The sequence below is a fragment of the Aythya marila genome, assembly GCF_965140915.1.
Source record: "Aythya marila genome assembly, chromosome: 8".
NCBI lineage: Eukaryota > Metazoa > Chordata > Aves > Anseriformes > Anatidae > Aythya > Aythya marila.
In genome coordinates, this window is record NC_139049.1 from 9,720,990 (window position 1) to 9,734,050 (window position 13,061).

At 53.3% G+C, this 13,061-nt stretch overlaps 1 protein-coding gene across 7 annotated transcripts in view; it reads right to left on the reverse strand.

Moving 5' to 3' along the window:
- Window positions 1-1,399: 1,399 nt before the first annotated feature.
- PACS2 (phosphofurin acidic cluster sorting protein 2) overlaps window positions 1,400-13,061 on the reverse strand; it is a 66,443-nt gene continuing 54,781 nt past the window's right edge. For all 7 annotated transcript variants that reach the window (XM_082766123.1, XM_082766124.1, XM_082766122.1 and 4 more), the window contains 6 exons: window positions 12,922-12,964; window positions 9,451-9,493; window positions 8,687-8,822; window positions 5,957-6,183; window positions 4,432-4,545; window positions 1,400-3,465 (listed from right to left, as the gene is read on the reverse strand). In XM_082766123.1, coding sequence (XP_082622249.1) covers window positions 3,347-3,465; window positions 4,432-4,545; window positions 5,957-6,183; window positions 8,687-8,822; window positions 9,451-9,493; window positions 12,922-12,964 — 682 coding nt within the window. In that variant the 3' untranslated portion in view covers window positions 1,400-3,346. The remainder of the gene's footprint in view (window positions 3,466-4,431; window positions 4,546-5,956; window positions 6,184-8,686; window positions 8,823-9,450; window positions 9,494-12,921; window positions 12,965-13,061) is intronic.

Genomic DNA, 13,061 nt, shown 5'->3' on the forward strand with positions numbered 1-13,061 from the left:
AAGGACAAGCCTTAGTCTCCAAAAAAAAAAACGAAAGCAGAGGAGCAGGAAGCACAAGGTGCAACACACCGCCACAAAACCCTTCCTTCTGTCCTCTGCTCTCCAGCACTGATAAACTAGGTCAGCCTCGCGCAGCACAGCGACAGCAGCGAGCCTCTTCTTGAGGCCTCACCTCTGAGCAAGGAGGAGCCCTGCTCCCACCAGCAACTGGGAAGGACACCAGCTGTGTCGAGCCCAATCCCACCCGGGCTGGTGAGGTAACACCGGGGTGTTTCTTCCTTTAAATTGCACCTCTCCCCAAACCCCTCGAGCTGAACACGGGGCTACGCCGCCTCCTGCCCCCAGCCATCTGTCTGCACCCAGCAGCTCACACGCAGCCACCTCTCCCCCCACCACGCTCCCAGCCCCGGTGCTCACCCCAAATCCTGCTGGGAGAGCAGGAGCTCGCCTGGAGGGAGACCTGAGAGCTGCCAGACCCCCAGGGCACAAACCCCGCGGGGACGCAAGCCCTCGGGCGCGCAGAGCTTCCTGGGGAGTTTGGTTGTACAGAGGTGGCACAAAATGCAAACCAAGGTGAAACGCAACGAGCACGAGCGCTCCTCTCACACACACACACACAGAGCAGCGCGGGGCAACACACATTTACAGGCAGGACCACGGAAACCCCGCGCTAGCTACCCTCTGGTTCTGTACAGCAGGTCGAAACGCGGGGAGGAGCACGGCCACGCTCCCCCCTCGCTCCCCAGTAAACAAAGTTATTGCAGGCGGTCAGTCTGTCCGTCCCGTCCCGTCTAATTTCCTCGAAAAACCTTTTTTTTTTTTTTTTTTCCCGATGCAACAGCCTCAATAAAATTAAAAAAAAAAAAAAAAAAAGAAGGGAAAAGCGATGTGCTTATACGCCTTATACGCCATCTCCCACGCTGCTGCTGCTAGGCAACGCTACTCAATCCTACAGCACCAGCTCAGGGCAGCCAGAAATGCACGAACCGGTGGACACACGCCGCCGTTTGCACCGGAGCTGAGCTCCTGGCACAGGCAGACGGAGGTAGAGCTGCCCGTGGGGAGGAGGAGGAGGACAGCAAGAGGACGAGACGGCCTGCCCAGCACCACACGGCGTCCTCCTCCCGCGGGGGGCTCGAAGGGAATGCCCTGTCCCCGGCCAGGCAGGGTGCACTTGTGCTGGGAAAGGATTTTGTGAAATCAAACTCGGCGAAGCAGCCCCGCGACAGGCACCAGAGGCAGCAGGGATCACGCTCTCGCCTGGTGACCCCTTGCTCCCCGTCAGCAGCAGCCCCAACAGAGCACACCGCCAGCACCCTGCTCCAAGCCACACGGGCAGGAGCCACCGAGCAGGACAAAGCAAAATCTCCAGACCTTCAGAAACCAAGGGTAAGGAGGAAAAAAAAAAAGAAAAAAAAAAAAAAAAGAAAAAGACAAAAAAAACCTGACCAGTGGATGCTGGGAAAGGTTCAGAAGCATCACTGCTCTCTGGAAATGCTTTTGGAGCCAGACCTGCTCACAAGGCGGGGACCCAAAGGACCCCACCAAAGCTTCAGTCCCTCACCCCGAAAGGCCAGAGGCATCTGCTTTTCGACACAGCAGGCACACGCTGCTCCCTCAGCCCCATCTACCTGCTTCCAGTCCCTCCTGCGAACACCTCGGGAAGCCCAGAGAGCAAAAAGCCACATCCGTAGCACCAGGGCTGCCCGGAGCTGCTGCCTGCCACACCTTGCGGGAGCATCCCCTTGTCCTTGCGAGATGCACACAGCAAACACAAACACGGCCAGAGCCAGGCCAAAACGAGCCCCGGGCATGAGACACCACAAGCCTCACTCCTCCAGCTCCCCCAAGGACACCTTGCTGCCCCGAAGGGACAACGAACCTGGCTGCCTTCATCCTCCCCCGTGTCCCAGCTGCAGCTTGGGACTGAATCTCGTGGCAAAGCCTCAGCCCGCAGGCAGCACCCTGCAGGGACAAACATCCTGCTGGGAAGGGAAGGGACGCAGCCCGTGGGGAAATAAATGCCCCTGCGAAGGGATATCCAAAAAGCAGACGGTAAGGGCAGCTTCCTGCAGGAGGCCACCTGCCCGCAGCACCCCTTGCGGAGAAATCCTGGGTGTTAGGCTGGGCAGGGCGACCATACACCCAGGCGAAGCCAGCAGCCGGCTCTGGGGAGCACGGCGCAGTGGGAGCAGGACAAAGGCAGAGCGGATAAAGCAGCCCAGGCGGCCTCACGCGTGCAGTCTGACAGATGGACGGGAAGGCAGCTGGACGTGCAGAGCTGAGCCGGCCCTGACTCCAGCCACGACAGTGATGCATCACTTCACAGACAACGGCTCACCTTCTGGGTTTGGGGTGGGGTTTTTTTTTGGCAATTGGATTTTTCACACCCCGCACCCCACACCCCCCGCCTCTTATTTTTTATTTATTTTTCTTTTTTTAGAAAGCGTTAAAAAAAATCTGCGGCTATTAAAAAAATCCTTTCCCTTTAGAGGCTGGGCGAGGTTTTATTGACAGGTAAATAACCGGTGTGAGTATGTAAATAGCAGCGACCCCACTGGCGTGGCGTCCCTCCGCAGCGCAGCCAGCGGCGGGGACGTGGTGACTGGCTCGGTTTGGTCGTCGTCACTGACCTGGGACACTGGAGTTCCCCTGCACCTCGTGTTTCCCTAATTCCTGTTCCTGCCCAACCCTCCTCAGGTGTCACCTCAGCACAGGCACCTGCCTGTCCTCGTGGCGGACTCGGTGCACCGAAGGGCGAGCTCCTCTCTAGATCTCCCTAGCCATGTGGTTTGTTTCCCAAACCAGACCGCTGAGCTCCCTCCAGCCTCGCTGATCTCTCGTCCTTTGGCAGCAGGAAGAAAGACTGGCCCTTGTTTTTTGCTAGCAATATGGAGGGAGGGGGCCAAATGCATCGTAACGTGCGTGCTCTTCTGCAAAATCTGTTCCAGCTGATCCGCGGCTCCCCAGCCCGCGGCGCACACCAATGAGGTCTCAGGTTAATAAGCAGTGCAGTAATTCAGCTATCTGCTTGGAAGTGGTAGGTGTTCTCGGGCAGGTTGCCTGCTCCTGCCAACTCCCCCACAGCTTTGTTGTCAGCACATCTATATTTAAGACTGTTTTGTTGTGTTGTTTTTTTGTTTTTTTGCCTTTGTTTAAAGGGGTTTCCTTCCCTTGTAGTAAACTTAAGAGTTAATAGAAAAAAGTAATTCAAAAGTAATCCAAGCACATCTGTAATTAATTCTGCAGGAGAGGGCAGAGCGACGCGAGTCAGAGTTGGCACGCAGTTCCTGGCTCCTGGTGTGCAGTCCCTGGGACGGACAGAAGGTCCCTCCGCCGAGCGGGGCTAGAAGTTAGATTTGGAGTGTCCAAATATGCAGATGGGAAAGTGCTTGACGTGAGAGGACCACTGTGCTGCCAGCTGAAAGAACTTGACGTCGTTCCACTCTACCCCATCGATCAGGACTGCAGGGGAGGGTTAAAAAGGAGAAGAAAAAAAAAGAAGGTGAGTTAAAAAATAGCAAGTGGAAGTGGTCAGCCAGAAACGGCTTTGCTAGAAATCTCCCTGCAGTCAGCAGAGGGAAGCCTGGCCACGTTCTGCGCTCAGGGTACGAGCTGCTCTGCCCAGCCACCCTCCTGCTGTCTCTGTAAGTGGCTGCAGGCACGAGGGAAAAAGGCTCGAGTGCAGACCAGCTTCAGGGAGAACAGCTCAGGCTGCCCCAGACCACTGATTTCAGCTTCACCTGATCTGATCCCTCCAGTTTCCTAAACACTCTCCGCTTTCTTTTTCTGAGCAAATGTGCTCTCATAGAGATGGAAACAAGTCTCTCCTCATTGCACTTTTAATGGAGATCTGTTTCCTGAAGAGGTGACGCATGTTCTGCGACCACCCCTTACGCTCACCCCTCTCACAGGGATCGGGCCAGAATTAAGGAAGGTGACCTAAAAGCAGATCTCTCTGCGGTTATCAGTGAATTATTGGGGATTATTAACTGGACAGGGTACAGACACGGGATGCACAGCTCTGCTGACAGGCACTTTAGAGCATCTGCAGGCAAACCTATCACTGTGGTGTGCCTTTGTGCCAGACTCCTGCCTAGAGGAGCAGGCACTCACGGCCCTCCACCATTCCTTCCCAGATGTGCACAAGGAGCCCTGAATGACAGGGAGGGGAGATGGAACCTGGCCCAGTCTTTGTCCTCATCCAGGGCACTGATTCAGAGGAGTTCCTAGGAGAGGGAGGATTTTCCCACATCCCAGACCTATTAAGCAATCCCCCACGCGGGCCACATGCAAGCGCTTCCCCAGGAAGGCCCCCATTACGTTGGCTCCAGGGCACAGGGCAGGAGACCAGCTCAGCTCTTTGTCTGCAGGAAGACACTAGCAGCTGAGCCTCACCCCGGAGCCTGAGGGGATGCAAGCCACACTTACCCCGCAGCATGTTCTGCTGATGTTTCGCTGTGCAAATCAACCTGCTGATTCCTTCAATACACTGGCTCTTTGACTCGACCTCCTTGTCTTTTGTTTTCTTGGGCAAGAACATCACTGGAAGAAAATCAAAGCGGCACAATGTGAATCTCTGCCACTCACAGGAGATGTACCACCACTCCTTTGGGTTTTTGCATTTAAACGTTGTTCACGTCTCAAAATTCTAACCTTGATTTTAATTTTAACCCATTTGGCAGGTGACATTGCACCATCGCCTGTACACACGAAGACTTCAGGCCTGGCTGTCTCTCCAAGAAGCATTCCCAGCTCACAGCCAGGCCCCGCAGGGATGCTTCAGGGGGACTCCTGCTGCTCTGCAGGGACGCTGGGCTAACAGCAGCATGTGCAGCAGTCCCCAGCCAGGGATCTGCCGGGCGGCCGCACCACCTAGGGGGAGTCCCACACACTGCAGGTGGCTCCCAGGCGCAGCGCCGCGCTCCAGCCAAATCGGGCACGCACCCAGGCCCTGCAGCCAGCCCAGCGATGAGCTCTGCTTGTGTCTCAGGATTGCTTCTCCCCTACAGACACGCCACTTTGGAGAGATGTGGCTGGGGGTGAGAGCTCTGGTCCCAGCAGTGCCTCGGCTATGATGGCCCTGGGCAGCCTGGCTGCGGTTACGTGCCCATGTCCTGCAGCCACGGGTCTGGGAGGCTCTGCAAACCTCCTCTCAGAGCCCCCAAACCTCTACTCCCACCAGGAATGACTGCAGGAAGATGTTGCACCAGACAGCTGCTGGCAGTCAAATGCAAGTGCAGAACTGCCTCGCTGCTTCCCTGTAAGTGCTCCTCTGCAGAGCTGTTCACCATTCCTAATGGTTCACGTTACCAAGGCCAGATGCAGATACAGAATTACTGACACTAAACCGCATTTTTTTGGTAAGAGAAACACACTCAAAGCCATGAGCTTAATCAACATCAGGCTTTGTTTGCACTGAGAACTTCTCTTTTATATCTCCTTGTCCCACAAAGCACTCAGTGCAGGAGCACCAGAGCTTGCGTTGCTGCAAACCTGCTGGGAGTGACACTACCTGCCCCAAAGACGAGCACAGCTAGCAAGGATTTGGCAGGTCTGGCTGTGACAGCCGTACTCTAACACCCCAAACCCGTACCAGTGGGTTGACAAAGAACACAGGGAAGCTGTCCAGAGCAGCGTATCTCCTGGCTTTCTGCACAGCCACCCCCAAATGACCTTTCTGCACCCCCACCTTTGTTCTTCTGGGCTTTGCCACCTTAGCTGCTCAGCTGGAGGTGTGAAGACATCCCCTTCTTACAGCACAACGAGGAGCCACCCCTTCAAACCATCACCTTACACAACCACCTCTCGTCTACAGACAGACGAGGGATTTGGGGGCTAAAAATATGAGTAAGTCACTGCAAGGAGGGACTGACAAGTCAGCCTCAGAGTGGCAGAACAAGGAGAGCAGCATTGCATTCCTGGCCTCTGGCAGCAGCAAACGCATCCAGCCTACCTTTCTTGTTCTTCTCTTTTGTCACGACAGTCATGGACATGGTCGGAGTGGTGGCAATCTCACCGCTGGCAGGTAACCTGCTGACCTGGAGGGACCGGAAAGTGCATTTCAGTGTGTTTTTGGTAGTGGAGGGGTCCTTCTTCTCCGGGTCTCTCTTTCTGTCCACGGGTGGAGCTGCAATCCAGTAATCCACCTGCAGGCCCATCAGCTCAGCACCAAGGCTCTGGCTAGAAAACAAGACAAGATGATCACTTCTGTGCGGCAGGCAGCAAAGTTCTCCCCATCTGTGTTTTTTCAGAGTGGCTGCTGCTCTTGAGCAGAGAGTGAGAGGACAGGCACCTGTCCTAACGCCCCACCAGGTCACACAGGAGCCCTGATCTCCCAGGTCCCTGCCCCAGAGCTGGTGCAGGGCAATCGGCTGCACAGCCCTGCTGCAGGCTGGGGAATTCCTGTGCTAGGAAAAGGCTCTGCACGTCCTGCCATGTTTGCTAAACAACGGCAGATTTCAGGACACAACGTGCTATCCAAGACTCCCGCGCACTGTGTGGTAACAGACATGTGTCACCAAAACACGCTGCCTGCCTTTCTTGAGCCAGAAAAGGGAAGATGAGCAACCTGGGAAATTCCACCGCCCTCCCTGCCCGCCCCTTGCCTCTGCATCAGGGGTTCCCACGCAGTGGGCCTGCAGCTGACCTACAGCCCCTGCTTCTTCCCACACAACGACACGGTGTTGAATAATATGCAAGCACTCGACAAAATCTTATCTACCAGTCTGCTGGCTAATTACATTTAACTGTGTGCCCTGCTTGAGAAATGGCAATTGTTAAAAAAAAAAAAATATGAATCTGTGCTCTTGAATAAAATAAGCATCCGTCTACATCCCCTCTGTAATAAGAAGCTCTCATGTAAAACAAGGACGGACAATTGTTACAGTCCTCTCTGCAAATCATTTCCTTTTCTTTGTCATTTACTCATCTGAAGCCAGACAGCAAAGCAGAGTTTATCTTGGATCACCAAAACCAGGGTTTGATTTCTCAGGACAACTTCCAAACTGAGATTATTATTTTTTTAATAAAAAAAGTTGCAGTTTCTCCGAGTCTTAAGGCTCTACATTTCTCATTTCAGTTGTAAAGACAAAGCATTTTTATGCTCCCACTTTGCCTGCACAGGACATCCTGCTCCATCCCTGGTTAAACACATGGGTTAATCTTTCAGTTTGGGTCACCCTCCACCCCCCTGTGCTGTCACATACAGATCAGTAGAGACGGAATAATGTTGAACCTAAACTTCCTCATTTCTCAATGATTTTACCGCAGAGCATTAGGCTAAAAAGTACCCGATTCCCAAAGCCGAGGTGTTAGCTTCAGACGTGCCACCTCCACGCCTCACAGCTCGTACAGCCTAACGGGTCCCCAAACCACTTCCCCATTTGAGAAGCCCGTGGGGAACTCACACGGGAGAAGCCAGCTCTGCTCTCCAGAGCCTGCACAGCCCCAGCAGTGCCAACAAGCTGCTGCTGGGACCTGCCTGGGCAGCAGGAGGGCTCCAAGGGGCTCAGCAGCAGGAACTGGGGGGAAGCAGGCTTCAGCCTGCCCCAGGAGGCCACTAACACCTTCCAGTCGCTGGGCACCTGCTAATCTGGGACTTCCACATTTCCAGTTCCTCTTGTTAAAGGAAACTTTAACTTCTGATATCTAAAACAGGCTTGAAAGGGCCCCACAGGGCTCTCTGGGGTGGTGGGTAAGTAGGAAATGCTGTTTAGGGAGCGCATGTGAGGCCAGTCTCTGAAGGCAGAGCCTTCTTTGGGATTACGGATGGCAGAGGGGATCCCTGTATCACCCCCTAGTGTCAACTGATGCATCTGCTTCTCCATGAATGTCGGATCTGCTGATCCTGCTGCCACAGAAGTAGCAGAGAAAAACGTGGTCCCAATCCACCTTCCCTGCTGCCAGCATCCCCTTCCTTTCTCCCTTTTAACCGACCTCTTGCCAGTCTCACTGCGCCCCCCCAGGCCTCGTACCACAGGTTTGGTGAACCACAGCTCAGGATTCAGCAAACCTAGCACCACGGTCATCTTGCAAAACTTGAGCTTCTTACCTCCCTGTCTCCTCCTCCCCAAATCTGGGGAATCCGAGCTCTTCTAGTGCCTCCTCATAAGATGCTGCTCAGCCCCTTGGTCACATTACCTGTGCTCCCCTGCACCCCGTCCTTCTAGAGGTGGGTACCAGAACCACATACAAACTGTAAGACAGCTAAGGCAACATCTTGTTTGGCAACAAAGCAAGAGGCCTGCTCAGGGCAATTCTTTTCCAGTAATCTCCTGGTTTCCTCCCTTTACCTGCAAAATTCTCAGCTAAGCCAGAGCTTGTGCTGCCTACAGGTGCTGTCTCCTTGCTATTCGGATATGCTCGGATGGAAACTGCAGCTCCATTATGCCAGTGACAGCTGTCAGCTCACCACCCCACAGAGCACCTCTGCCCTTACAGTCCCTTTAAAACATTTTATAACAATTGCGAGGGATTAGGCTAGCTATGGAACAGGCATCTGGGTGATGTCCACGTCTTGTGTATTAGGTATTTTTTTGGTCTACACCTCTCCCCAACAGAATCCAGTCTCAAAGGGCAAATACCAGAAGAGGGAGAACACAAACCTTCCCAACCAGATTTCCTCTTCCCTGTGTGTATCATAGCAGAGGCAAGGGGGAGCATAATGAGACAAAACGAGCTTTACCTTGAGGACGAGAAGCTGCCTGTGACAGACGGCGAGGAAGGTGGCGTGGGGGAGGCTTCTTTCACAGCAGGAGACACAGAAGGCGGGGTAGAAGAAAGGACACTGGAGCTTGAGGGAGCTGCGTCATCAGAGTCACCTTGCAGAGAAGAAGCCACAGTTTGTCTGGGTTTGTCTCAGGGCCCAGCACACGCACGCTAGGATAACAGCTCAGTCTCTTTGCCCACACACCGCACAGATCTCTGGTGGATTTGTTCAGGCTCGATCCAGAGATCGGCTAGCTCACCGGTTCTGACTGCCCCCATGCCCACATCACGTGGGTATTTGTTCTGTATTGGGGTAAGAAGCAAACTGGCTGCCTGTCCTGGAGTTCCCAGGGTCGGACTGTGTTTGATGCTGAATTTATTAGGTGACTGAGCTGCCCCCTCTGGTTTGGAGCAGGAACCTCACATAACCACCGCGGTGAACCCACCCCGGTGACAAGACACATAAAAAAGGGGTTTGCTCAGATCTGAGTGGAAGTTCCCTGCACGAGGGTGAGGGAATTTCAGCTGGCCTGAAGCTCCTCATACAGCATCAAGAAAAAAGGCTTCTTGGGGTGAGGACAGCCACTCGGAGTTAAATGCAACAGAGAACTGAGAGCTAATAAAAGCAGTTTCACCTTACAAAACCTCGAGACACAAACAACACATAAGCTCATTCAGCCCATGAAATCAGCCTCCCACTGTCCGTATGACACAAGAAAGCGCACACAAGATGCTTGTTACCTGACGTTGCAGAGGATTGTTCCACTATTCCAACCTTCACCACCTAGAAAGGGGGAACAGAACAGCACAGCTCTATGAAACATGAGTCCCATAAGTTTCAGGAGCCCTCACCTCCCAGACTAAGCCAAACCCTACACCCCCCCTTGGCTCTGGCCCTGCAGAGCAGCGTAAAAGCATGCTAGGAAGCAGAGTCTTGTAAGGGCCAGGCAGGTCCCAGCTGCGTCCAGCCAAGCTGAACCAGCTCACCACCTTTCCCTGAAGTATCCAAAAATCAGCACCGACCCCACGGAGCTGCTACAGACTTGCACAGCTCTGACTAGCCCAAGGTCAGCCCCAGGCTGTGTCAGCTATAGGGGCTGCCTGTGACACCTGTGGGAACATCTCTTCAGCATGGCTCCAATGCAGCTGCTAACACTGCTTCCACCACACAACTGCAGCCACTTCCAGGGCTCACCGTAGCTTGGGTTTGTTAGGAAACCACAAAAGGGACAAAGTTTTCGAATCTCCAAACAAGAGAAGAGTCCAGCAAAGAATATAAAGCTCCTCACAAGGCCAGTGGGGCACAGACCAACTGTACATGAGATAACCCATCACATGTACAGCTGAGAACAACCCCAATCACACCGTAAAACAAACACAAATGTGTTCTGGTACGAACAACCACCGGTCAGTGCAGCCAGGAACAAGAATAAATGGCACGCTCAGAGAGCTAACAGGAACTTGTGGAACAGGGCATGCTGCAAGCAAGCTCCAAAAAACACACTAGGCCTAGAGAGATAAACAACCCTTGGAGATATAAAGCAGGGCCCTGTTGGGATAATCTGCATGGGCATCACTACTCCATGCACCGCAGCAGAGACCCTTCTTAAGGGCCTTACACCTGTATGCAGGGCTAACGTCTGCACCATAAACGTGCTGACAAGTGGGGAAGAGCTGCAAAGTGACCTCAAGTCAATAAAACTTGTTTTGGAGTGAGAAATTACACAGCTTGGCCTATCTAGGTTGAGAACAGAAGATGGCTAAGTTCAGGATGACCATGTCTAGAGTACATCTCCAGGGAGCAGATTACAGGAGCAAAAAAGATCCCGTCATTAGAAGCAAATGAGTCTGCACAGTTCCTGGAGGGGCAGGGCTGTGCTGTACACTCAGCACCAGCTGCCAGAGCACTGTCAGGTAGACTCTGTTAGCTCCAGGCTTGGAAAAGCCATCTCGAACCGCAGCTGTATGTGTGCAGTGGCTCCCCGAGAGGACGCTGGCTTGGGAAAAGGAGTTGGGGATCTTAGCAGGGGCTGCAGCTCGGTTTGATCACTCTCTGTTCAGAGGGGAACAAATCAGGCCCTGCAGTCCAGCAACCACTCGTGCCATGTGAGTTAAACGTCAGGAGGATGTTTCGCAGACTGAGTAGCTGGGAACAAGAGGAGGGGAGGCAGAAGAGTCAGAGGAAGAGCGAGCAATACAGAAAATTGCCTACAGCCACCTTGATCTGCAAGCCAGAAAGGAAATCTCTGTTGGCCTTTTCCCTCCTGCTGGCTGCCTGATGATGCTCGAGCTCAGACACAAGAGGAAGACGAGGTTCAACACCTTCCCCTCCCTTCATTCAGGGAGGGGCTTGAGTCTGCTGCAGCTCCAACAAAGCCTCCATCCAGCCAACCTCCTCTCCCCTGGGGAACGATGTGCATCCTGTTAACTCTCCTGGCACCTGGCTGAGGATGCAGCCTCTCCGCCAGCCTCTGTGCCCGGCTGGTCCCTCGTGAGGCTCTGCTCTCACCTCTTCGGAGCCCAGCTGAGCAGCACGGCGCTGCCCTGCTTGATTCTGGATCAAACTCTGCATGACCCAGCTGCAGGACAGAAGGTTTTGCAGCCTAGAAACCAAGAGAGTCCAAGCAGCATCAGGAGACACAAAACCACAGATCGCTGGCTCCCTCCCCGCCTTGGCCAACAGCTCCAAGCAGGCTGCAGCTGAAGGACAGAACGGTTCATGGTCAGCTTTGTACTTGGTGAGAAGCCTGTAATTGGCCCTTAAGAGTCTCTTTGGACATGTCTCATGGAGAATTACTGTGTCAGGAATATGTCAGAGGCAGGAATAAGAAGCATTTAATTTGACCCTCTCTCCCAGCCAACGTAGGAAGCCAACCCATGTCTCCAAGGCAAAATTTGGGGAGGTTGGCAGCATTACACACACAACAGACCTGTTGACTCTTCCCCTTTCAGACAATCAAATCCAGTCTGGATAAAGTGCTGTGCTGTAAGTACAACGATTGTACAAAAGGAGCCGGACAAACACTCCCATTGCACGTGGCACTGAACTAAACTGGCCCCAAAGAAAAGCTTTGCAGAGCTTAAACAGCTCCGGCAAGATGAATCCAGGAGCTTTCAAGCACTTCTGGGCTTTTCCTGTCACTGGGAAGGTGACCGGCTGTCTCCTAACAGCAGTTCTTCACCAGCAATTACAGGACACGTACAATATCACAGCAAAACTCAGCAGCAGGGAGCAAATCAGGAAGATGTGCCTGTGCTTTAGCAGAAGACATCTTTCCTTCAGCAAACAATGGAGCACCGCAGAGAGATTTGTGCTGAGATGAGACCCCAGAGTGAAAGCAGGGTCAGCCTGAGTGCAAGAGTGGATAAACTCTCTGAACAACTCGGGATCTCAGATTAGCTCTGATGCACTGACAGGGATACAAACGGGAACACACGAGGCAGCCCAACACAGAAGGCAAAACAAGACAACCAGCATGCAAGAAAGAGAAGCTACAGGAGAGCAGCACAAGCTGTGAAGAGGACATCCAGCAGCTGAAGAGCAGTCAAGGGATATCCTTTGGGCCACAGGTCAGTGACTGGATACCTAAAACTTAAGGAATTGAAAAGCATGATCAAATCAAGGGAAGGAATCTAGAAAAGGCAGAGTACATTGTGCACAAACACGTTCTGCACGTGGCCACACAAGCTGGGAGCATGAGGACGGGAGGAAAATCAGGGAGCATTATCTCAATTTACATTACTTATATGTGTACTGTCTCTCTACATACTCACTTGTTAAAATATCTTACACACCTCCTGCCTCCGACAAACATAACCGTGGCATTGTGACCTCCCTAGAGGGATGCACCCTCCATTTCCCAGGAGTAGAGGGGATGGTAAGAAGACTGGAGACTGCTCATGACAAGCACACAGGACTGACATCGGAACACAAATCTGGCTGAATGGATACACGGGGCAACGTTCAGCACAGCAATCCTGAGGCCAGGTTTTCAGGAACACAGCCCATTCCTCTGCACGTGGCCAGCAGTGAGTGACTCCCACTAACTCGGTGCTTTGGCCTGCAGCAGAGACAGGCTGCGGGTCGCAGCACTTCAGCATCACGCTTCCGTCTCTGGAGTGAGAAGAAAGTGCTCCTGCTGCACCCCAGAAAGCAGGTGACAAGTTGGTTTGAACCCCTGCGGCTCGAGACAGTAACCAAGACACACTCACCCCGACAAAGGGAATGAACTTCTGCGAAGATTCTTCATCGGGGCTAGAGGCAAAGAGAAAAGAGGTGTTAATAGCCCGCCTCCACGGGCACGATACTCACTTCATACGTCGCATTCAAGCATGCAGCGGGGACGGACAGT